General features: G+C 37.8%; 1 protein-coding gene across 1 annotated transcript in view; it reads right to left on the minus strand.

The window, feature by feature from the left end:
• FER (FER tyrosine kinase) overlaps positions 1-26,088 on the minus strand; it is a 419,902-nt gene that overhangs the window by 22,192 nt on the left and 371,622 nt on the right. The window contains exon 18 of the mRNA XM_039217958.1: positions 161-315. Coding sequence (XP_039073889.1) covers positions 161-315 — 155 coding nt within the window. The remainder of the gene's footprint in view (positions 1-160; positions 316-26,088) is intronic.

Genomic DNA, 26,088 nt, shown 5'->3' on the forward strand with positions numbered 1-26,088 from the left:
GCTCATGTGTAAGCACAAAATATGAACACTTAAACATTATCGTGATTTTCAAATCATTCTAACTTGGGCTCTGTTTTACTCCTGCAACTTTACTTGTGAATGTTTTGTGCTGATGCAGTACATTTTTACCACCAAAAAGAAAAGCAGAGTCTATTCTTACCATAATTAAGAGCTTCTGGTGCTGTCCATTTAATGGGAATCTGCTTTAAGCCAGAAGATGAATACACTCCACCATCCTCTTGACGAGACATTCCAAAGTCACTGATTTTCAGAACATTATTTTCACCTACCAGGCAGTTTCTTGCAGCAAGATCCCTAGGTTACAATAAGACATAGAAAATACCTATTAAAACAAATTGAAAGCTCCTTTCACATTTATGACTTCCACACTTTGCATTTTTACATTTGCAATGTATTTATAATGAGGTTAAGAATGCTTGTGATTTACCAGTCCTTCTCATCTTTTCTGTCACAGGTAAAAATCACCAGTGAGAATATTTGCATAGGGAACAGGCCCCATGCTAATTTGCTAGGCATTGCATATATTTCCATTTAAATAGAAAAACTTGGATTCTAGGGTTAAGAGAAAATCAGAGGAGAGGCTAAGCAAACTTGGCATTATTTCTCACTGGACTGTTTCACATAACTTTCTGTGATGATGGAATATTCTCTATTGGTGCTGTGCTGCCCAATAGGTAGTCTTTAGCCACGTGTGACTATTGAACACTTGGAATGGAACTTGTGTGATCAAGAAACTGAATTGGTAAATTTACTTTCAGTGAATTAAATTTAAATAGCTGTATGTCACTAGATAGCCTTTGGCTGCTGTAGCTTTAGAGCTTCTGAAAAGATAGAGAATGGCTGAGGTTCCAGAGAGACTGGGGACTCTCTCTACTGCATCCGGGGCAGGCAAAACTCAGCATGATCTGGCTCTCTCTCTCTCTTCCACCACATCTTGTTCCATTCTACATTATTTATAAATTCTACCCATGCTGGGCTTCTTTATGTCCTTTTTAAAAAATTTTTTGGTTTAATTTTGAGAGAGAGAGCGAGCACTAGCGGGGAAGGGAGACACAGACTCTGAAACAGGCTCCAGGCTCTGAGCTGTCAGCACAGAACCCAATGTGGGGCTCGAACCCACGAACCGTAAGATCATGAATTGAGACGAAGTCAGAAGCTTAACCGACTGAGTCACCCAGGTGCCCCTGGGCTTCTTTATGTCCTTAAATGCAGGACAGATTCCTGAAACGTGACAAGTTTATTTCTACCATAGGGCCTTAAAGTTAGCTGTTCCCTTTGCCTTGAGTGTTTTCCTCCTAGGCTGTAGCATAGCTGACTCCTCTTCATTCATTCTTAGCTCAACTGCCCTCTTCTCAGAGAAGTCTGTCTTGACCACCCTTAACTGATAAAAAAGATAGCAGGGAGCGTAACAGATGAAGTCTCTTCTCTAATTCTAGTGAGAAGCCCTTCAATAATCAAATCTATATATGTACATAAATGTTTATACATGTTTATATATCTATATATGTAGAGAAAGTATATACAGGTACAAATATATACATACACACACAGAGAAAATCAGATAATATTTCAAAAGGTGTTGAATATTAAGAAAAAAGTTTTATAAAAGGAGAGATTTACTAGAGTGAATCCTAATTTAGATAGGCTACTAGGAAGGTCTCTGATAATGTAGTATTTGATCAAAGATGTGAAGGAACTAAAGAAGGAAGCCCTGGGGATATCTAGAAAAGCATTTAAGACGTGATAGATACAAAGACCTTGAAATTGGTACATGCTTGGTATATTCAAGGAACATTAAGGAAGACAGTATAGCTGGTATAGAATGAGTGACAGGGAGAGAATAGTAAATTTAATCAGGGGGTTAGCCAGGACCAGGTGATGTTTAGCTTTCTCATAGTAAGTTCCTTGGATTTTATTCACAGTAAGCTACGAGGTAACCAGAGAGTTCTGCACACAGGAATGATGTGCTCTGACTTATATTTTGAAGGACTATATCCTATTGTGTGGAGAATGAACTGGTAGACCCAGAGAGAAGACTACTTCAGAAGCCCAGGAGAAGCAACGATATCCTGCACTAAGATGGAGTCATCAGATTTGGGATGTATTTGAAAAGTACCATCAATAGGCTTTGCTGGTAGATTGCATATAGAAAAGGAGACAAAAAGAATCATGAATGACTCCAAGATATTTAGGTCTGAGCACTGGAAAGATGGAACTGACATATATTGAAATGGGGAAGATTAGTGGGGGGACTGAGGACTAGATTCATAAAGCTTGGTGGAGCCAGTTGCCTCCTACTGTCCATTTCCTCTTCTTTTTTAGTAAAAGAATCCTAATTTTAGCTGAATATATTGCTATCCATCTAAAAACTATACTTTCCAACTACCCCTGCAATGAGATGTGACCATAATCTAAGTTCTGGACAATGAAATGCAAGCAGAAGAGGTGTAGTCTTAGAGAAATTTCTTTAAAAGAAGGAATTATCATTATATTTATCCCTCCTGCTAACACAAAGAGGAAGCATACTGAAGTTGGAAAAGCATCAGGAGATAAGGGACATGGGTCTCTAATGAGTATGCTACACGTGGTCTGGACTGTCTACTTCTGTATACCTGGGATTTTTTTTTTTTTTTAATGTATGAGAGTTTCTTTTCTTTTGGTGTGTGTTTTGTTACATTAAGTCAAAATTAATCCAGTATGGGTGGGGGAGGGCCTTGGTTTTGGACATGAAGTGTTTACTAGATACCCAAGTATAAATGTTGAGTAGGCAATTAGGTCTATTAGTCTGGAGATCAGAAGAGGTCTAAGAGTTGTCAGCTTTCAGATTTGAAGCTATGGAATTGGAGAATGCTTTCACCTAGAGAGTGAGTATAGAGATGAAATAGAGGTGTTCAGGGACTAAGCCCTAGAGCACACCATTATTTAGTTTCTTGTTTTGTAGACTTCCCCCTCAATTCTCTTGTAGCTTTCCCCTGATATGGACTCTACTTACACAGTAATACAAGGTAGGCAACATCAGTGTCTGAAAAGTAATAGAAAGCACAACTTTGTGCCCTGAGGAACTAGGAAAAGAGGTCCTTGGAAGTACAGGGAAAATCATAGAGGGCAAACAGCCAAAAGAAGAGTATTACCTGGTCCCATGTTTGAACCCACACAAGTCTCAGCCCAAGTCGTGAGCAACACATTTGATGGGCAGACCTGACTCCATTTAGAGAACTAAATTCATTTAAACCACTGCCCATGTCTCAAAATCACACAGGGCGGACCAAAACACAGGCTTTGAGAAGGTAACTTTGAGAAGTGATTTGAATCACTAAGAGACAGAATTTGCAATCTGAACCTGAGTTGACTGCCTGCTTAAAAAAAAAAACAAAAACAACAATCTCCAGCAGAATTATAACAGGGACTTTGAGCCCATAAAATGTAACATTCACAATATCTAGGGCACAATTCAAAATTGCTAAACATACAGAAAAGAAGAAAAATGTGATCAGTATTAAAGGGAAAAGGAACAAATGCCAACATGATAGTAATCAGATATAAAGCAGCTATTATAACTATGCTCCATAAAATAAAGGAAAACACATTTGAACTTAAGGGAAAGCATACAATAAAAACTATAAAAAATATGAACTTAAATATCTGAAATGAAAAATCACTACATAGGATCAGAAGCATACTGGTGATAACAGAAGAACGAGTCAGTAAGCTTGAAGATAAACCACTATAAAATAGCCCAGTTGAAGGACACAAAGAAAGGAAAATAGAAAAATGTGAAAAGAGAATCAGGGACCTATACAATATCAAAAGATTGAAATACATGTTGTTATTGGAGTCCCAGTAGTAGAAGAACAAAGAGACTGAGGTACAAAATAGGTTTAAAAAATAGTGACTAAAGAATTCCATATTTAGTTAAAAGAATTAAATTTGCATATTCAAGAATCTCTGTGAACTCCAAACAGGATAAAAATCAAAGAAAAAAAAACACCTACATATACCCTAATCAAGCTGCTAAAATCCAAGGAAAAGAAACCTTCTTAAAAGCAGATAGAGAATATGACACATTCAATACAGAAAATGATTCAAATAATCATAGATTTCTAAAAAAAATTATGGGGGTAGAAGGCAGTGAAACAACATCCTTAATTTGTTAAGATGGCAATTCTTCCCAGTTGATCTATAGATTTAATGTACACCCAATCACAATTCTAGCAGATGTCTGTCAACCCAGAATTCCATAGCCAGAAAAAATATCCTACAGAAATGAAGGCAAAATAAAGATGTCATATGAAATATAGCAGAGAGAATTCATTGACAGCAGATCTACTCTACCAGAAACACTAGAAACAGTATTTCAGGCTACAGGGAAATGAAAGAAATCTGCAATATCAGGATGGAAGGAAACACAGCAGGAATGGTCAATTTGTGGGCAAATATAAATTTTTCCTTTTAAGTTCTTTAAAATGTGACTGAATATTGAAAATGAATACTATAGCATTATCTGACCAGGTTTTCAATGTATGTAAATGTTATACATAGAACAACTACCAGATTAAGGTTGGGCGTTAGCAAAGGGACCCTTATGATTGCAAATTTTCTACATTTTACATAAAGTGATACAATATTAGCTCTAAGTAGTCTGTGGAAGGTTAGATGTATGTATTTCAATCTATAGAGCAACTCCTAAAAAAGGTGTAAAGAGATAAAGCTAAAGCTAAAACGTCAAGATATCAAATCAAACAGAATGGTAAAAAAATCAAATATTCAAAATATCAGTATCTAGACTAAGAAGTGGTTGTTACTACTGATTCTATAGACAGAACATGATATAGATAATAGTTCTATATTTACTAACAAATATAAACTTGGTATCAAAAGATATTCCCAAAAAGCAAACTCCAACCCAGATGGATTCATTAATAAGTTCTGTCATACATTCAGGGAAGAAATAACAAAAGTATGGGAACTTTTTCAAAAAAATAGAGTATTTGCCTTACTGATTTTATGAGGCCAGTAGAACTGTAATGTAAAACCTGACAAAGATACCATCAAAGAAATTACAGAAAAATACTCTCATGAAGACAGAAACAAAATATTATCAAATCAAATCCAGTAATATACATAACAAAAATAGCATGTCATGACCAAGTAGGGCTTATCTAGTAAGTCAAGGTTGGTTTACATCTGAAAATTAATGTAATTCACTAGATTGACAGAATATAGGGAAGAAACCCCCAGGATCATTCCAATTGATACAGAAAAAGCATCTGACAACATTCACTATTTGCTAATGATAAAATGCTCAGCAAACTGGAAAGACCAAAGAGCTATCTAAACCTGACAAAGAGCATCTACAAAAAAATTCAACCACTATATCATACTTAATGGTGAAAGACTAAATTGCTCTTCCTTGGAATCAAAAAAGAATGCCTGCTTTCACCACTTATATTCAAAAGGACCTCTATTCTTGAGGTCCTAGGCTCTGAAATAAGGCATAAAAACAAAACAACAACAACAACAACAACACCCCCCCCCCCTCCAGATATCACACACAAGTAAAATAAGCCCTACTGGCACTATTTACAGACATTTTTTTTTTCCTATAGAAAAATCTCAGGCTAGAGAACAGAGGCAGTAGCCTCTGTGACATTGGCTGTAGCAACTTCTTTCTAGATATGTCTCCTGAGGCAAAGGAGACAAAAGCAAAAATAAACGATTTGGACTTCATCAAAATAAAACTGCCAAGTGAAGGAAACAATCATCAAGACTAAAAGGCAACCTACAGAAAGGGAGAAGATATTTGCAAATGACATATCCAAAAAAGAATATCCAAAATACATAAATAACTTATGAAACTCAATACCCACAAAACTAAATCTAATTAAAAATGGGCAGAAAATATGAACAGACGTTTCTCCAAAGAAGACATCCAGGTAGTCAACAGACACATAAAAAATGCTCAACGTCACTCACCATCAGGGAAATACAAATCAAAACTGCAATGAGCAATCACTTTACACCTGTCAGAATAGCTAAAACCAACAGTACAAGAAATAGGTGCAGGTGAAGATGTGGAGAAAAGGGAACCCTCTTGTACTGCTGGTGAGGATGCAAGCTGATGCAGCCACTGTGGAAAATAGTATGGAGGTTCCTCAAAAAGTTAAAAATAGAACTATCGTAAGATACAGTAATTGCACTATTAGGTATTTACCCATCGGATACAAAAATACGAATTCAAAAGGATACATGTACCCCAACGTTTATAGTAGCATTGTCTACAATAGCCAAATTATGGGAACAAATCAAGTGTCCATCGACTGATGAATAAAGAAGATGTAGCGTGCACACACATACACACATATAATGTGGATTATTATATAATGGAGTATTACTGAACCATAAAAAAATGAAATCTTGCCATGTGCAACAATGGATGGAGCTGGTGAGTATTGTGCTAAGTGAAATTAAGTCAGAGAAAGACAAAAACAATATGATTTCACTCATATGTGGAATTTAAGAAACAAAATGAATGTTTTGGGGACAAAAACGGGGGACAAAAAGAGAGGGAAGCAAACCAAGAAACAGACTCTTAACTATCGAGAACTGATGGTTACCAGAGGGGAGGTGGGTGGGGTAGGTGTGATGGAAACAGGTGATGGGGATTAAGGAGTGCACTTGTGATGAGCTCTGTATGCTGTACGGAAGTGCTGAGTCACTATATTGTGTGCCTGAAACTAACATTACACTGCATGTGAACTAGAATTTAAATACACACTTTAAAACAATCTTAGGAAATTTACATAACAAAAATTAGAATAAATTTTTTTCATCTACAAATAAGGGTAGCAAAAGACAACCAAGTCCCTTATACTTAAAACTACAAAATTTGACAGAGAAAAAAATTGTCAATAAGCCAGTGGAAAGATACTTATTCTGTGCTCATTGGGTAGAGGACTCAATATTGTTAAGATGGCCATTTTCTGCAAATCTGTAAATTTAATGTACTCTGAACCATTGTTATAGCAGATAGCTTTGTAAAATTAGACAAGCTGCTTTTAAAATGAATATGGAAATGCAAACATTCTAGAATAATCAAAATTTTTAAAAAGTACAGAGTTGGGAGTGCTTGGTGGCTTAGTCTGTTAAACACCCAACTTCAGCTCAGGTCATGATCTCATGATTTGTGGGTTCAAGCCCTACGTTGGGCTCTGCTTTGACAGTGCCGAACCTGCTTGGGACTCTGTCTCCTCCTCTCTCTCTGCCCCTCCTGTACTCATGCTTTTTCTCTCAAAATAAATAAACTTAAAAAAAGTACAGAGTCGAAGGGCTTAACCTAAACTGATTTTAAATCTTAATATAAAGCTATTGTAATCAATACTGCTCAGGAAATGCACAAAGATATGATAGCTCAATGGAAAGGAAGGTCCAGAAATATATCGACAAATGTATGGTTGACTCATTTTTGACAGAATTACAATGGCATCAGTGCACATCTCCAACTCCTAGTTAGCTGCCGAGGCTTGGAGTAAAGTGCCATTACTCTTGGTCAGAATGAGTTTTAATTCACTGCAACATCTTAGTCGTTTACAGAATTTCTGTGTTCATGCTTTCCTCAGAATAACACCTACACTTTACAACTACCTGTACTTTCATTGTCATAATCATCTTCAGTATACCACTGTCTGAGAAACGAGGATTACAGTTCTGTGAGGGATCAATCTAAAACCAATTTAGAGATATCTTCAATCAATGTAAATAGCATTTCAATAACATTAACAGAAAACTCTACCTTTTTGGGGTTGCATGAAGTTCAAGTGACTAGAAATATCTTTTTTGGCATAATCTATGATTTAAAACTTTAGGCCTTCAAGCAATTGGCACCGCATACTCAATGCTTGCCTAATGTTCTAATAAGTCTCAAAGAAGATAGGAAAAGCAGATATGATCTCTGGACTGAGACACTGATGATGTAATTTGGGAGGTAAGGCAGACATATACCATTCCCCCTTCTTCTTCTCCATACCTTTCATTATTAAGCTTGCTATTGCCCTGAGTCAGAGAGTTTGGGAGATACACTGGTTATCCCTGCCTCTTCAAGCATGAAACTGCTAGAGAACAAGCTTATATGAGCTAGTGTGTTACAGACTGCAAATCCTATAGGAACTCCGAGATGAGAAATCTCATAATAGACTGGTGGTGTCGTTCACAGGAGGTATCAGAGATAGCTATATCTCACCACATGCAGAGGAATAGAACAGCAAACACTGCTGACTGCCAAAAGGTTATGGAAATGTTCCACTTATGTCTGCCGAGTAATCTTCCTTGAAGATACAAAGTCAGACTTCTGAGTGTGTACCAGAGGTGTCTTACAAAGTCATACATAAGATGAGACAGTCTAATTAAGGATAATATGAGAACAGAGAGCAGTTATAGGAATCCCAACTCCAGCAGGAAATAAAGCAGAGTAAATTTTCTTTGCTATTTGGAAAGCACAATAGTAGGCATCTTGTTCTGTGAAGATGTCTCCTAGAGCAAATACTATGGTAAACCAGGAACATCCAGGAGGCTGGGCCAGGGTTCTCTTTGTCTGGATGAGTTAAACTGGACATCATTTACTGCTTGTAGCTATTATTACACAAAGTCAGAATTTATCCTTCATATAGGAAAGGAGTTAGATAAATATTTGTGGTTTGTTTTTGTTTTGTACAGAAACTATTCCCATTGGGTCTGGCCAATACTGAGACACAAATAAATAGCAACATTCAGGAGGAGAAAACCTCTTTAAGGCCCTAAGGTTTTCTTATATATCTGACTAAAACATGGCATAAAACCAACAATGGTGGCAGAAGGGGATAGTAAATGAACCAGATATTTGATGTATCACATCATGTACCACTTAATCCACGCCCAATGGCTACAACTCTTGAATTTGAAATAACAAAAGAGCCAAAATTGGTTACCTTTAAGAAGAGACTCTTCAAACTCCCTCCCTTCAAAAACCCCCAAGAAAAAAAAATCAAAAAACCTCCCCCAAACCCCAGAAATTGTTTGTATTAACAAGCATATGAAAGATCTATTTTCTGAAAAAGCCAAAAGTCATCAACTGCTTTAAAACAATGTATGTGAGTGTTTTAACGGAAGGAGAGTAGGAATGCATATTTCTCATTGAAAATTTTTGCACACAATAACAGAAAATAGAACTGTCAACTGTCTCATAGAATGGACCAGGACACTGAGGTTGGGCACGGTGGAGTGTCTTTGGCAACACAGCTGACACATTGGGGACCAGTTTCTACTGGGCAATACCAAAGCCATTACTGAGCTGACAGTGAAGGGATCAGAGATTAGCCAACGAGGAGATGACCAGCAGACTCTTCTGCAAGTCCGATGCTGTTCATTCCCACTTCAGAATCTACCTTATTTTTCCTTTGAATAAAGTACATGTAAATACAAAAATCTTCCTACATTTCTCATTTTCAAGCACACCCTGATTTCACTCCTCGTTTTCCACTGGTCTCTCTTCCCTTCATAACCTTCTCCATCAAACTTTGTACCCGTCAACTGGGGACTTCTCCACCCATTATTATTGAGGCACTTATTTCTAAAAGTACAGCTCCAAAGGAAGTCCCAAATGCAAAACTGAAAATTAGTCCTATATATTAAACTGCTTTTTCTCTTCCTTGGAAAAATTGTTCGGTATCACAGACTTCTGGGAGGTTGGAAACAAAAGTGTTGCTTCTGTGAATACAGTAACAGATCAGGCTGGAGGGAGGGTTAGAGTATAATTTATGCCTTTTCTGCTCAGGGCTGGCCCAAGGCCCTACAGGTATACATGGTAAGAGCCAAAGGACTTCCTGTTCCTAAAATTGCCCTTTTGCTGCCTGCTGAGGCACAGAATCCTATTTGTGTGTCTTCATTTACTTAAAGCCACTGCTAAAATGCAAATTCATTACCTGTGGGGAAGGGGGCACATATTACCTTTGAGTCACATTTTGGTATAAATTATTTGAACGCATAAATATGTAAAAAGACATACAAAGTCTTAAGGAAATGGGATGATAGAGCAGGTGTGTGAGAAGAGGGGGAAAGCGAAAATGGATCAGCACAGGGAACTGGCAAAGAGCAGTCTGCACAAGGCACACAGTGAGTGGGCTCCTGTGGGAAAAGTCACCGGGTGAATATGCAAAGGTGCGCCGTGGCATTGGGGAGGGGCAGCAATGCCAGTGTAACTTCTAAAAAGTTTGTTTAGGGCTAGCTCCAGTGTATTTACTCTAAACCAAGTCACCTTCTTCTCAATAGCAGGGGAAGATCATCACTGGGGGCTTGATCTATTTATACAGGAGAAATGCTCCACTGGGCTGCACCTGTGGAGAAACCGAGACCTCTGGAGACTTCCTCTAAGGACGCTGCTTCCTTATAGTTGGGACAGAAGCAACCAAGTCCTTGCCTGGCACGGCTGACTGATGGAGAGCCAGTTATGAAGGCTACTGTAAATCATCTGCCTTTACTTAAAAGTGGACATGTTGACCACACACACAAGCGCTTACTTCTTTTGGCTCTTTCATCCCTCGGGTGAATTCTCTGTGAGAAAATTCTGTTTGGCAATGCACATACACCAACTCTATATATTCTTGTATTTAGCTTAAAAATCAAATTCCTAGGCGGTTAGCTAAAACAAAGGGACTCATATGATATCTGGATATTGACAAAAAATTCAGAACCAAACACATATCACGGTAACATTTGTCTTAGTCCTAAATTTACCTGAGAACCCAAGGGAAACTTCCCCTGCATTTAACTTCTGTGATTAGCCTGGATGGTTTATAGTTTTATGAAATGCGTGCTCTATTTGTATAGTCAGAAGTAAATCTCCCTCAGTCACTGTCTGCTATCACCTGTGGGCCACACTGTGCAACGAGACACCAACTCTCTAGAGACTAGCTTTGGGGACACAATTTAAATAAATCTTGACCTAATGCTACATCTCTTAAGCAATAAAGAATCTGTTCCAGAGTAACAGGGAAACAGATGAGGACAAATTTAAAAATATTGATGGAAAGTAAATGTTTAAATCTCCTTAGGGCAAAGAAATATACCAACTCCCACTGGGTAATTCAACAACAAAACTGAGTTCTGTCTGAAGCATGCACATTAAAGGCCAATAGCTGTCTGATGCAGCGATAAGATGCCTTGTGAGGACTTACTTCCGAAGTTAGCCTCAATACTGATGGCAAGAGCCCCTACTCCTAAAAGAAGGGATATTTTTTTAAATGCCCACCACTCCCACTCTGAGAGTGTGAGAAGTAAAAATGGAAGCCACTTGCTGAGTGACAAATGATATCACTTAAAATATTACATTCAGAATGGGATAAATTACTCTGAGCAACAGATAGAAGTGACAAAAACCACTCCTTACTGAATAGCCATCATAACAGCCATCATTTATTGAGGGCTTTCTGTGTGTCACATACTGGTACTGTTTTAAATGTTTTTCACATAACCCTTTTTCTGTCAATACGTAACTTCCTGCATACTAATCTGAACATTAAACACATCTCACATTTTTCCAGAAGCAACAATGCAAACATTCCCACTGTTGGGAGTTCTGGACTAGAGATCAGGAGACCAGAATTCTGAACAGTGTTTTCCTTAACAAGTTGTGTCAGTGAGTACATCACACAATATTTTCCTGGACCTCGGATAGGACAGCACCAGTTTGTGACTTTTCTGAATACGAGGGCTCCTCTATAATATTTTATGATCTCTTTGTACCACATCCACCCTGATATAAGAATTGTATGTTTTAGAACGGCTGACAGAAGAAATACAACCCGATAAAAGGCTACTATGAATTAACAATGTTCTGAGATGAATTTTTATTTTGTTAATCACAAAAGTAAAATAGTGCCCCCCCCCCAACATATTATTCTGTCTTGATGTACACTTGGGAAACTTGCATTAAGTTGGAGGAACCAGGGGTCCATGGTTTGCCGGTTGGTAGCCGCCCATACATATAAACTCCAACATTGTGTTAAACTGTAGGTTAAAGGCATTTTCTTCCTATAACTGGCTGGATAGCTCTAGACACACAGTGGTGCTAAATAGTCCTGGTGAAGACTTTTCCACCTTTCCAGTGCAACAATGAGTGTTAACAGCTGATGAATAGAAGTAAAGCAAGGAGTGTAAGTTACAAGGGTGCCACTCCATATGGCCCAGGGTCTCACACACCCCAGGGCCAAAGTATCACAATGCAGGCATCCTCTCCCTTGCCTCTGCTGAGTAACTGCGTGTACAACCAAGCACTTTCCAATGCTGTACGAATAATAGTTTATTAAGAATTTAGAAGGTATCAAGTGCTTTACTGGCTATCCCTAATCTCTATTTGAGTGTAGATATCTATTACACAGCTAAAGAAACTGAGGCTCAGAGGGGCGCCTGGGTGGCTTAGTCGGTTAAGCGTCCGACTTTCGCTTAGGTCATGATCTCACAGTTCGTGGGTTCGAGCCCCACATCGGGCTCTGTGCTGACTGCCAGCTCAGAGCCTGGGGCCTGTTTCAGTCTGTGACTCCCTCTCTCTCTGACCCTCCCCTGTTCACGCTGTCTCTCTCTCTCTCTCCTAGAAATAAATAAAAAAAAAAAAAAAAGAAACTGAGGCTCAGAGATTAAGTAACTTGGCCAAGAACACAGAGATGATTAAGTGGCTGAGTGTAGAATCTCTCACTCCAAAGACCATGTACTTTTAGTATTTTACAAAGCAGAGTGTTCCTTTGGTTTCTTTGAAATACTGTTAATTTTATCTTGATAAAAGTAATACTCTGCGATACCTGGTACAAAAGATGTCTGACATTTTGTTCCTGAGATGTGATTTCTTTCCCATTTAAGTTTTGTGCAGTGGAGTCCCTGACTCAATGCTTAGGCTCTGGAATATAGAATACTTTGAGAGGACTAAAATATGCATATTTTCCCATTCTGTATCAAGGCACGAAACAATTCCTCCACCATCTTTTTGTTATAGTTTGTACTTCTGCGATGTGATATCCAGACTCCCACTAGGGCTCAACTTAAGATCTAAGAGACACATAAAGGAGCAGAATGACTGTGTAATCTGCGATGCACAAGGTGTCATAATGAGCCTCAGGATCATTTACATTTTTACTGTCTGCGAAACTGTTCAGCTACTGATGAGCGCACACACTCTAATGATGCTGGAAGGCACCCAGATGCAGAAACTGAGTGATCTGCTGTGGTTAACTCTTTGCAGGATCAGCCTCTCTGTGCAGCGGATGGCACTGACTCTGCAACTTGCTGAGAAGGCCAGTAATGGATGCCACCTACCAAATGCATCAGTGAGCAACCCCCTAGTCTTCCCCACCCAGGCAGAGCTACTGGCCGGCTTGCACTTGCACCTTTGGTTTGGCGATCCCTGATTGACAGTAGGCTGTGCCCCTGAGGCAGGACGATCGCCTCAGCTACTGGAGTAACACAGAGTATTCTGAGCCCCTACATACAGAGGGGAAACATCCAATCATAGTTTCTATGGCACCAGGATCCTGTTAATGGAAAACACTTTTCAGTATTGATAGGAGTTCAAGAGAAGTAAGTAATGCCTTTCTCTCATGTACATCAACAGTTCTTTCCCTGCCTCCATTTACATTCGTTTAAAATGAAATTTTCATTATTCCCATTTCAATTTCTAATGTTTTCTGTGTTTATGAAGTGATATCCCAGGTGACTTTATAATAAATTTCCCTTCAGTCCTATGATTGCTTTCAGTGTATGAAATCCAAATAGGAGAGTCTAAGTTATGAATACAGGTCTATTGTATAGTAATTCATTTTTATCTTGAAACAAATATCTGAAATTCAATTTCTTTTCTGTCTCTCTACATTCTCTTTCCATAGTCAGGAGAGCTCACTTTATCTTCGTTCAATTTTAATTCTGCATTCTGTTTGATAATATAATACCATAAAAATAAGGTCTTAAGGCTTGATTTCATATATGTAGCTGTTTTTCACTTCTTAGAATTCTACAAGATAAAAGCTTTAAAAAATATTCACCAAATGTCCTTCTATAATCAGTTGTTATTCACACTGTGATTCTTCGATGCAATTCACACAAAATCTGCATTTTGTATTCATGAAGGATTACTTGTCTGAGCAAATAGTAACTTTGCATATACATGTGTCCTTTGGTCTCTTAATGAGATTTTTCTTTTACCAATTTGCAGACCACAGTTAAATAAAACAAGTGTCTGAAAGACTCAAAGTGGACAAAACAATTTATAAAAACATCAAGCCTATTCACCCAAAATTCCAAAAAAATTTTGACCAATTTAGAGTGATCTCCAAACCACCAGAGGAAAAAGGGACAGCTGCTTACTGGCATTCAGAGCCAGCGTGCAGTGACAGCCATGCACCAAAGTGACTATATCTCGGTATCTTGGTGAAATTACGCAGTAATGGTTACCTGTGTGGGAACTTAATTGGGGCACAGGATTTTTAAACTCCATGAAATACCAAACTGTCATTTTAGTGCCATCAGTTAAATCTGAGCTGATATGAAGTTATGGATTCACCTTTTAGATTATCCAAAGTATTTTTAAAGCAAAGTAATGAGGGCTACATTTGACACTTTCCTTATTAAGACCTTGTTATTTTGGCACAGGTAGTCATTCTTCTGAATGCAGGCTACAAGATAATATATACCATAGGCTATGAGGCTCAGCACATTTGATAATAATGATGGTGGAAAAAAAGAGATCATTTTTGGTTATTTGACCTGAGAACTGATTAAGGAAACACTGCTAAGTATTACACAGATAAGTTTCTATGTTCTAAGAACACAGTCTTTCAGGGCTGCCGCTTGGCATACAAAAAAAAATTAGTATTTTCTACCAAAAGACATACTTCTAATTTATTTTGTGCTTTTAAAAGTAATGTTCCATTGATCTTATAATTATAGAATCTAGCTACTAATAAACAAGGATACATATATCCATCCATACACATCTACGTACATATTGACCAATCAGCCTATCAATGGATCAACTTTCCTTTAATAAGGCATTACTAGATACCAGGGCCTGTGCTGTGTGCAAATATAACCTAATTCCTGTCCTCAAGTAGTTCAATTTTATAAAGAGAGACAGCTATGTAAGCACATAAACTACAGTACTGGAAATTACAAGTTTATAGGTTAGGAGTAAGTTCTCAGAGACAGGTGGTATGAAAAATATGACTTCTCCACCCGTGTGTCTAGGCTAACCTATCGCTTCAACAAGCAGAATGTAACGTAAGTAATATTACGAACTTCACGAGTGTAGGCCTCCAGAGGCTTTTAGCTTCCACTTCGGTCCTCTTGGAATACCCCGATACCATGTAATGAAGCCTGGGTGAGAAATGCGTGTGTGTGGGGGGGGGGGGGGGGGTGTGTGGGTGTGGTGTAGGGCAACCTACACTCCTTTGGAAGGCTCTAGACATGTGAGTGAACTAAACTAAACCCTCCAGCCCTAGTCTAGCTACTGGATATCCGAAGCCACAAAAGGGACCCCATGAGAGAAAAGATGAAAGCCATTTGGCTGAGTCCAGACCAAACCAATGACCCAAACTGATGGAACAAAAAGAAATGGTTTGTTGTTTTAAGTCCCTGTATTTGGGGTGGTGTTTTCAGGAAGCAATATATAATTGGTATAGCAGGTTAGTAACAGTGAGAATGATAGCTTGACAGCAAGGATAGGAAGGGCAGAGTTGGGGGTAAGAGACTTTGACTGTTCATGAAAGGTCGCCTGCTTCTTTCTCATCTATCCCTAATAGAAAACTGTGGCAGGCACCTTCTTAATGGTGCAATGATTTGTCCTGGCTTAGCTTCTGATCTTCAATTTTGAATTTGTTTTCTCATCTAGCTTTTAATGAGCAGAGTTTTCCCTCTTTCAAGCTTTTTTGAACCAATGATTTCAAGGCTATTGACTGCTCTCTCTTCTAAATGCTGATTCTTGGGATATCTTTGTGTCCAGCCAAATGCCATTCCCAGAGGGCTCTACATGGCCATCAAGCTTGTGCACTACCACTTTTAACCAGATATGAAAAGAAGAATAAATTTTAAACAACTGACATATGGAAGCTCGTTTAGTTTAGAAGTAAACTTCCCCAAGATGCTTTCAGGGAATTTTGATATCAGATTAGAACAAATCACAGTAAGTGATATGGATAATAAAGGCTCTGAGACATCAATAAAGGTTAACTATTATGGGAGTACACTTGGTTTCAGCAAGCAGAAAAATGTGGTAGGCAGTTTATCACTATTTTCATTGAAAATATTTAAAATCCATGGGGAGGAGGTCCAGAGAAGAACTGATCTGATTGCTTCAAAAAATATCTATTTAGTACTTACTATTTGCCAGGCAGTGTCCTAGACAAACCATCAACAAAACAGACACAAATTCATGCCCTCAGGGGATGTACATTCCTCTGGAATGAACTAGTAAAATGATGCACTGTCAAATACGACACATGTAAAACAATTACTCAAGAACATATTCCATATAATGTAAAATGGGAATCCACAAAATGGGAAGAAGTAGGGAGCAAAGAAATGAGTGACACAGTTATGTCTAAATAACTGTCAGCATATTAAATAAAATGAAGACAAAAGCCTAGATGGCTTCAACTTGCTTAGTGGAAGAGAGGAGGTGGGAAGGGAGGAGGAGAATAGAAGGAAAAATATGCTCCAGTCCTCATGCAGCTCACACTAGAAGAGAACAGGATTAGGATGGAAGGAGCATGTGCTAACAAACAAAAGGCAGGGGTGGTACTTTGTATTACCACCAGAAAGTAGAATTTAGGGAAAAAGAGCATCATTTCAATAAAGGGAACTATTCTATATGCCTAAAAAGTAGAACTCACCAAAAAGATATGTGTTCATATACTAAATGAAAAATGTGGCAAACAGTGAAAATGGAATTTAGACACATTGTGAGTTAAGGGCAAGAACAAAAGCACAATACAGACATAAAACCAATCAGAAGGGGGTGATGTATAAAACATGTAATAGATGGGGTGTCAGTAATACCCGCAGAGATGGAGTGAGGCAGCAGCAGCAGTGAATATCAAACAGGGACCAGAGGACCTGCTTTCCACACAAACAGCAAGTTAACAAACACTAATAAAGGAAAATGGAGGCCACCTTTGAGTATTTTAATAATACTATCACTAATGGAAGAGAAGGTCATTCAGATTCGACCCATGTGGAAACAATCAGAGTAATTATGGAATCCCACACTATAGCAGTGTGTGGTCTGATTATTAAACAGGCAGTGATTTCATTTTGTGTAGAAGTTGTGCCAGCTTCACTGCTTGGTCTATTTAAAGCAAGGGTGATCCAGGCCTCTGGGAACACCTTATTGGGAGTAAATGTGTCTTTGAGAAAGAGTGGGTAAGTCTTCTACTAGGCCTTTCCAGCTGTAATCTCAGAGCCAATTATTTCTTTAAAGTTAACTAGTTTAGACTGTTTGCACTTCAGTTATCTTGCTGACTGATTCTTTTAATACACCAATAGGCAAAAGAACCATTATGCAGATAAGGAATTTGTTTTAGTTTCTGAATGTTTCTATAGACTATTAAATATAGAACAGACATGTAAGTCTCAGCAAACTGCCATTGCTAAATAATGACTTTATTGTCTAAAACCATCATCAGGCACCCCAACTATTCTATAAAAAGTTTTCTTCATCTTCTGGATCCTATTTATGTCCTATTATCAAAGAATATACTAAGCAGTAATGTTTTTAAAATGAATGTTGAGTATTTTCTTTAAAATAAAGTTGAATTGTTCATACTAAACGTTATTTTATCCCTGTTTGATCACAGTGGAAGAGCATCTGGTCCTTTTCATACCAATATCCCATTTTTCCTTCCCTAAAAATTGCCTCACCAAAGTTTTTTCCAACAATAATAACAAAGAATTCCACTCAGGCTGAACTAATAATGGTTCAGGAAGATGATTTATGAAAAAGAAAAGTCTTCCTATTGTAAAAGATGTATGGCAGAAAGATAAAGCCCAAACTCAAAGAAAGGATCATCATTTATTAAAAACCAAAAAAAAAAAAAAAAAAAAATCCACACAGAAAACACAACTCCAAAGTATCTACTATGGGTGTGTTTAGTAAAATGCCAATAGTATTCAAGAGAGTGATAGTCAATGGATAACTGGACATTTTAGTTGATAGTGTGATTATGAGCAAGAAAAACAGACAATGCTTAAGAAAGTGGGTCTAAATTATATAGCAAATGAGATAGCAAAATTCCTGTGCATAGAAATTTTTAGGATGTTAGTCTATAGGGAGATGACAGAACCTCTTCCACTGGGAATGTTAAAGAAAGGGTAAGATCAGTGATTCAGCAAACATTTTCTGGACACATAATTTGTAACAAACATAGTCAGTGGTAGAAAAGACCAGGTTCCTGTCCTTAAGGAGTTTACACTGTGGAAGTAAAAAGTGATTTGCAGGAGAAATAATAGAGGTCTGCAGAGGGCATAATGGGCACCAGGGGAAGTAGGTGGGGAAAGATGATCAGAAGTGCTTCATGCCTGAGGAAAACCTTGCTAAATAATTACTCATTTGCTAGGGTAATTATCCACACATGGAAACTATGTTTGACATGACCTATGGAAAAAAATAATCTCTCAATCTTCTCCTTACATAAAAGATTGACTCAGTCACTCTTCCAGTGTTATCAAATTAACACTGTTTCTAACGCTGGTTTCACACTCAGGTCTAGTCACATTTACATGTTTGTTGTTTCAAGCCCTATGCATGTCTGAACTCTCACATATATCGCCAGGCACAAAAATATAACATTTGCCATTGTTTTCTACAGGCTGGTATGAAAAAGCTATATATAAGACACCCAAGGAAATATTCTTAGAAATCCTATGGAAATATAAAAGGAAAAGAAAAAGATAATTTAGGAGAGGGATTTCCAATGTATTTTGACTTGCAGTAAGAGATGGGATAGGACTGGAACTGGGAGTTCCCGGAAAAGGCAGCAGAATATATTCTGAACAGAAGGTACGAAATTAAAAATAAGGCAGGTAAGTTAAGCAAAGAACAAAATGGGAAGAGAAAGGGTCTCGAATCATCAAGGACAAGAGGTAGGTACTATGGTCTTAGATCTGGAAGCCAGAAGTAAACTACAAGACTTTAGAAACAAAAGTTTAGGAGAAAATCTTTGTGACCTTATAAAGGAGTTATAAGGAGTTATAAAGGAGTTCTTAGATAAGCTACCAAAAGCATGATCCATAAAAGGAAAGTTTAGACTTCATTAGAATTAGAAACGTCTCTTGAGAAAAAAAAAAAAAAAGGACAAACTACAGATTGAGAGAAAATATTTGCAAAATAATCTGATACAGGATTTGCAAAATGCAACAAGGGTTGCTTGGGTGGCTCAGTCAGGTAAGCAACCACTCTTGATCTTGACTTGGGTCAGGATGTCACAATTCATGAGACTGAGTCCCCTATCTGCTGACAGCACAGAGTCTGTTTGGGATTCTCTGTCTCCCTTTCTCTCTGCCACTCCCCTGCACTCTCTCCCTCTCAAAATACATAAACAAAAATACAAACCAACAAAGAAATGCTTGTAACTAAATAACAAGACAACAGCTTGATTAACAAAAAATGGGCAAGAGATCTGAATAGACACTGCACAAAAAAATGACATATGAATGGCAAGTAAGCCTATGAAAAGGAGTTCGACATCATTAGTTGTTAGGAAAATAAAATTAAAACCACAGCAAGATACCACTACATTTCCCAGAATGACTAAAAAAAGACTAACAGTAAGGAGTGTTACTTAACTGTATGGAAAAGCTCCAACTCTCATACATTACTAGTGGGGATGCAAAATGGAACTGTGGCTTAGAAAACAACTTGGCAGTTTCTTATGATGTTAAACAGAATTTTTTTCCATGCAACCCATCCATTCAACTTTTAGATATTTACCCAAGGAAAACAAAAACATATATATTTACACAAAGACTTACATATGAATATTCATAGCAACTTTGTTTATAATAGCCCCCAAATGGAAATAATCCATATGTTCATCAACTGGTGACTAGAAAATCAAACTGTAGTATACAATGGAATACCACTCAGGATTTAAAAGGCAAAATTATATGCAGCAACATGGATGGATCTCAAAAGCAGTATGTTTTCAGTGAAAAAATCTAGAACAAAAGATTATATACTGATTGGTATCATTTAAATGAGGTTTTAAACAAGGCTAACCTACCGTGAGAGAAAAGAGATTAGTGTCCCAGGGCCAGGGGTAGAAGGGGACTGAGTGCAGAGTGGCACAAGGTTTTTCTGGGGTGATGAAGGTGTACTGCTGGTTATGTGATTGTACACGTGTGGTAAAACTCATCAAACTGTACCCTTAAAATTGGTGCATTTTATTGTATTTAAATTATATCACAATAAAGGTAAAAAAGTATGTAAGGTACCTTACGAGTCTTAAAAGTATGTCTTATCACTCCAAAGTTAATGGTATTACTGTGTATAAAAAACTTGGATGAACGTGATAACATGGGATATCTTAATATGCGATTTCAAAATAATTTTGGGACCACACAAATAATTTATTAAGTTTAAGTTAAACCAAGCAAATAAATGTATTAAACTATTGCCTCCTTTTAATATATGAAAATGCTTCTGAGGATTAATATTCTGCTTTATTATTTTGGTAACATTTTTGTCCAGTCATTTTCACAGGACCAGCACCCCCTAGGATGAGCATTTGTTAGAAGACGGAAAGCTCAGAGGCACCTGGGTGGCCCAGGTGGTTGAGTGCCAGACTCTTGATTTCAGTCCAGGTCATGATCTCACGGTTTCTGAGATCAAGCCTCATATCTGGCTCAGTGCAGGGCCTGCTTGGGATTCTCTTTCTCCTCTCTCTCTGGACCTCCCCTGCTTACTCTCTCTTTCTCTCAAAATAAATAAATCAACATTTATTTAAAAAATTTTTTCATGTTTATTTATTTTTGAGAGAGAGAGAGCATGAGCAAGATGTGGGTGTGGGTGGAGAGGGAGGGAAACATAAAATCCAAAGCAGGCTCCAGGCTCTGAGCTGTGAGCACAGACAGAGCCTCATGCGGGGCTTGAACACACGGATGGTGAGATCATGACCTGAGCTGCAGTCAGATGCTTAACTGACTGAGCCACCCAGATGCCCCAATAAATAACCATTAAAAAAAAAAAAAAAAGAAGAAGAAGGAAAGGTTGGCCAAGAGTGGCTTTTTCCAGTACTGAAGAGCTAACTGGTTTATATGGTGCTTACATTTTCTAATGTGACTTTTTTTTTTTTTTTTTTTGGTAAAACATACTGAAGTTCAATAAACTACCTTTGTATTACTTTAAGGATATTATCCCATAAAAAAGATAGTGTTTACATCCAAAGAAAATCCCTTTATTTTCTTTTAAGTGTGTATAATGCCAAACTCTACAAAAGAAAGTAAGAGCTAGAACTCTCAAAACTCAAGCAGAGATTGAGTTATCCTGGTAAGTATTATATAATTCATCATTTATCTATTTCATAACTTTAAAAGATATTAACATTACAAAAATAAATTGAGAGCAAGGCATTCCTGGAAGAGTATATACTTTTTTAGACCACTAAAAACATTTAATGAATTATTTCAAGATTTTCATGGCCTGAAAATTAAAAAGTTTAAAAATATTAGTTACTATGTTTATTGCCAAATTATTTATAATAGCCAAGATACGGAAGCAACCCAGGTGTCCACCTGCAGATGAATGGATACATAAGAGTGGAATATTGGTCATAAAAAAGAATGAGATCTTGTTATTTGCAACAACATGGATGATTCGAGAAGGTAATGCTAAATGAAGTAGGTCAATCAGAGAAAGACAAATCCTTTATGATTTCATTTTGTGTGGAATTTAAGAAACAAAACAAATGAACAAAGGAAAAAAAGGTTAGCAAAACCAAACTCCTAAATATAGAGAAGTGGTGGCTGCCAGAGGAGAGTGGGGTGGGGGATGAGAGAAACAGGTGACGGGGACTGTGGGTACACTTATCATGATGAACACTGAATAATGTATGAAATGTTGAATCACTATAATGTACACCTGAAACTAATAAAACACTGTATGCTAAATATACTGAAATTAAAAGTTAATTAAAAATTATTTATTAAGCACTATATGAATAAAAAATCCTGTCTATAGAATCAATTAAAGGGGTGCCTGGGTGGCTCAGTCAGTTAAGCATCTGACTTCAGCTCAGGTCATGATCTCGCAGTTTTGTGGGTTCAAGCCCCACATTGGGTTCTGTGCTGACATCTAGTTCAGAGCTTGGAGCCTGTCTTCAGATTCTCTGTCTCCCTGTCTCTCTGACCCTCCCCTGCTCATGTTGTCTCTCTCTCTCCCTCTCTCTAAAAAATAAATAAAACATTTGAAAAAAAAAAAAAGAAACGATTAGAGAACAACTAAACAGTGAACCTTTTACAATGATGCTGGAATGGAATACACTCACACTATCAATGTCATACTTTGCATTATGCAATTGGTTCTGTTGTTTCCATTTTTAACCTTACATATTTACTTTGCTCATGATCTTTGTATTGGTGTGTATGACAAATCCCCCAAAGCCTTTAAGTGCACCTTGAAGAGATAGATTTTGAAAAACGTCATTATGTTCAGAGTGGCAAAAAAGAAAATAACACATCACTGTGTGCTTCACCTCCCCACCCCAGTCTCTCATGCTGCATCCATCAGTCTATCAGATTCTCAAGAGAAAGTTCGAGTACGTGAGGTCTATGTTTAGCTTAAATCCAGAATCCAGATAAATAAATTCTCAGTGTGTTTTACCAGGTCACACAATTGTTTTGGTCCCAAAGGTTTGTCTTTATCTGTGAACCTAGACAGGTGACTTTGTGCCTACGAAGTGAGACTCAGAACAGTGCGTGTGGTGCTGCCCAAGGGCTGCCAAGGTGTGTCTACTTCTCATTTTCAATTTAGACCACAGAAAAATTAAAGCAATAGAAATGAAAACAAAACGTCAAGAGCTAGAGAAGAGAGGTGGTTTGAAGCAGATCTTGATGGGTTAACTTACGAAGTAAAGAGAACCAGAGTTTAACAGCCCTGGGTTATGAATACCTGAAGCAGGGAAGAAACTGTATGTGATGGGCTAGTATACTGCACTGCAAGTTATGACTGAAGGATTCCGGAGTAGGATTTTTCTTCTTATGAAACATTTACAAAGACTATTTGTGATTACATATATAATATGCCTTTAAGGAAAGTTACTAAGTTACCAACACTGAAAGGAAATGAGAGAAAACTGAGCCAGTTCTGCATTCGGCAGCCAGCAGGGATTCCTGGCGGAGAGGATGCCTCAGGAATCTCTCCTCCTGCCTGTCATTTGATTCATCTTGGTTTCTTCCCATGTGGTCTGAAGACAAAAATTAGTATCACGAAGTCTGGAATCTGACTGAATCCCTAGGAGATAGCTGTAGAGCTTCACAGGCTCACTTTGAATGTTAGGGGGAGAAACCTATATGGGACACCTTATTTCTATTGTATCACATCTGAAAAAAGTAAGCATGAATGGCATTCCAATTTATCACAAAATATTTGATTTGAGACAGAAAGATGTCTTGGGTTCATTTTCTTTCCTCCCAGCAGATGATCTTACAATATTCAAGTTGGGACAAAAAAAGAAAGGCAGTTCTTCTTTTTGTCACTTTAATAGCCACCACTAGGAAAACAGAATTTCAACCGGCAGGTAAATTAAAACCAGTCAATGGCCTGTTATCAGGGCAGATGATCGGCTCTGTGGATTATTGCAGGCACATTCTGTTTTCGTGCAGAGCCAGTGTGAGAAGCTTCGGAGGGGGAGCTGGGACTATTCACAGACTTGAGTCTGTGACTCTGCATTCATAATTTGACCTTCAAATGTCACTGAAGTATGTTTCTCAGTGAAAGTGCTTTCTCTGGGCACCTGTCTATCTAAGCTACTATCCTTGAATCTCATTTTTGGAGATAGGATTCTTTTGACACTGTTTACAGAATTCCTCTATCACTGTGTCACACACTCCACATTTATATGCTTTTTGACAATTACTGTCCTACTGCCTGATAAATTAATGTTCCTAGTTTTGTTGACTACATGTATTGTCTCCCCAGGAAGATTTTAAGCTCTAAAGAAAAGAATGGTCCTACTCTTAATTCTCAAAAGCATTCTTTAATTCATTGATTAATTCAACAAATAGGGTGATCTCTGTTCATAGCACCAGGTGATCACTTTGGGATTTGCAGCACATAAAATAACCCGCTATGCTGTTATAAAAGCAGAACAAAAATATGTGATGGTAGCAGACAGAAGGTAAAGATCATTTCTGATTGGTGGATGGCAGCATAGTGTAAGAAGAAATCACAATGAGTTGGGCCCCTTGAAAGAGTAGTGCTTTAAAAACTATTTTAAAAGTTGAAAATAACATCTCTTATTTTATTTCTAACTATAAAAGCACCACATATTTACTATCAGGAAAAAAATTGAATATAAAGACTAAGCTAGGGGCGCCTGGGTGGCTTAGTCGGTTAAGCGTCCGACTTTCGCTTAGGTCATGATCTCGCGGTTCGTGGGTTCGAGCCCCGCGTCGGGCTCTGTGCTGACTGCCAGCTCAGAGCCTGGAGCCTGTTTCGGTCTGTGACTCCCTCTCTCTCTGACCCTCCCCTGCTCACGCTGTCTTTCTCTCTTCTAGAAATAAATAAAACATTAAAAAAAAAAAAAGACTAAGCTAAAAGTAGGGGGAAAAAAGAGTAGCCATTACCCAACTAGCCAGAGAAAATGACTGTGTCACATTGAGAATGCTCAAAGCAGTTTATTCTGAATGTTCAAAAAATGTGTTTCAACATACTATACTGCATCCTGCATGTAGTTTCAACATACTATACTGCTTTTTACCTATAAATATGTTAAATATTCTTTTCATAAGAATTATCCATCCCATAAAGTTGTTTTTAATGACTTAAATTTGTTTTGGTGAAAAAATATTTTTAATGACTTACATTGCATGGGTATATATTTTTTTAATTTATTTTAGCTTTTAGGGTTGGGTGGATTTTTACCAGGTAAGATAGAGAAGAGAGAGGGAAGTAAAGGAAGGTCATTCTGAGCATAGGGTACAATCTGAGCAAAGCTGTGAGACCTAAAAGTGCAGTGGGTTCAGGGAATAGTAAGTACGTGGGGTTTTGAGGATCATCTGTAGGCCCTAAGCCCATGAAGACTGGATTTAGACTCTAAATGTCATAAGATGGCAATGCTGAGTCACAAATCAATCAATGTGATACATCACATTAACAAAAGAAAAGATAAAAACCATATGAACCTGTCGATAGATGCAGAAAAAGCATTTGACAAAATACAGCATCCCTTCTTAATAAGAACCCTTGAGAGAGTTGGGATAGAAGGAACTTACTTAAACATCATAAAAGCCATTTAGGAGAAGCCCTCAGCTAATATCATCCTCAATGGGGAAAAACTGAGAGCTTTCCCCCTGAGATCAGGAACATGACAGGGTTTGTCCACTCTCACCACTGTTGTTTAACATAGTGCTGGAAGTCCTAGCATCAGCCATCAGACAACAAAAGGAAATCAAAGGCATCAGAATTGGTAAAGAAGAAGTCAAGTTTTCACTTTTCGCAGATGACATGATAGTCTACATAGAAAACCCGAAAGCCAAAGTAATATTGAAGAAGAAAAGCAAAATAGGAGGCATCACCATCCCAGACTTTAGCCTCTACTACAAAGCTGTAATCATCAAGACAGTATGGTATTGGCACAAAAACAAACACATAGACCAAAGGAATTGAATAGAGAATTCAGAATGGGACCCACGAATGTATGGCCAACTAATCTCTGACAAAGAGGGAAAGAGTATCCAATGGAAAAAAGACAGCCTCTTTAACAGATGGTGCTGGGAGAACTGGACAGCAACAGGCAGAAGAATGAAACTAGATCACTTTCTCACACCATACACAAAAATAAA

The sequence above is a fragment of the Hyaena hyaena genome, unplaced genomic scaffold, assembly GCF_003009895.1.
Source record: "Hyaena hyaena isolate Hyena2069 unplaced genomic scaffold, ASM300989v1 scaffold_726, whole genome shotgun sequence".
Classification (NCBI taxonomy): Eukaryota; Metazoa; Chordata; class Mammalia; order Carnivora; family Hyaenidae; genus Hyaena; species Hyaena hyaena.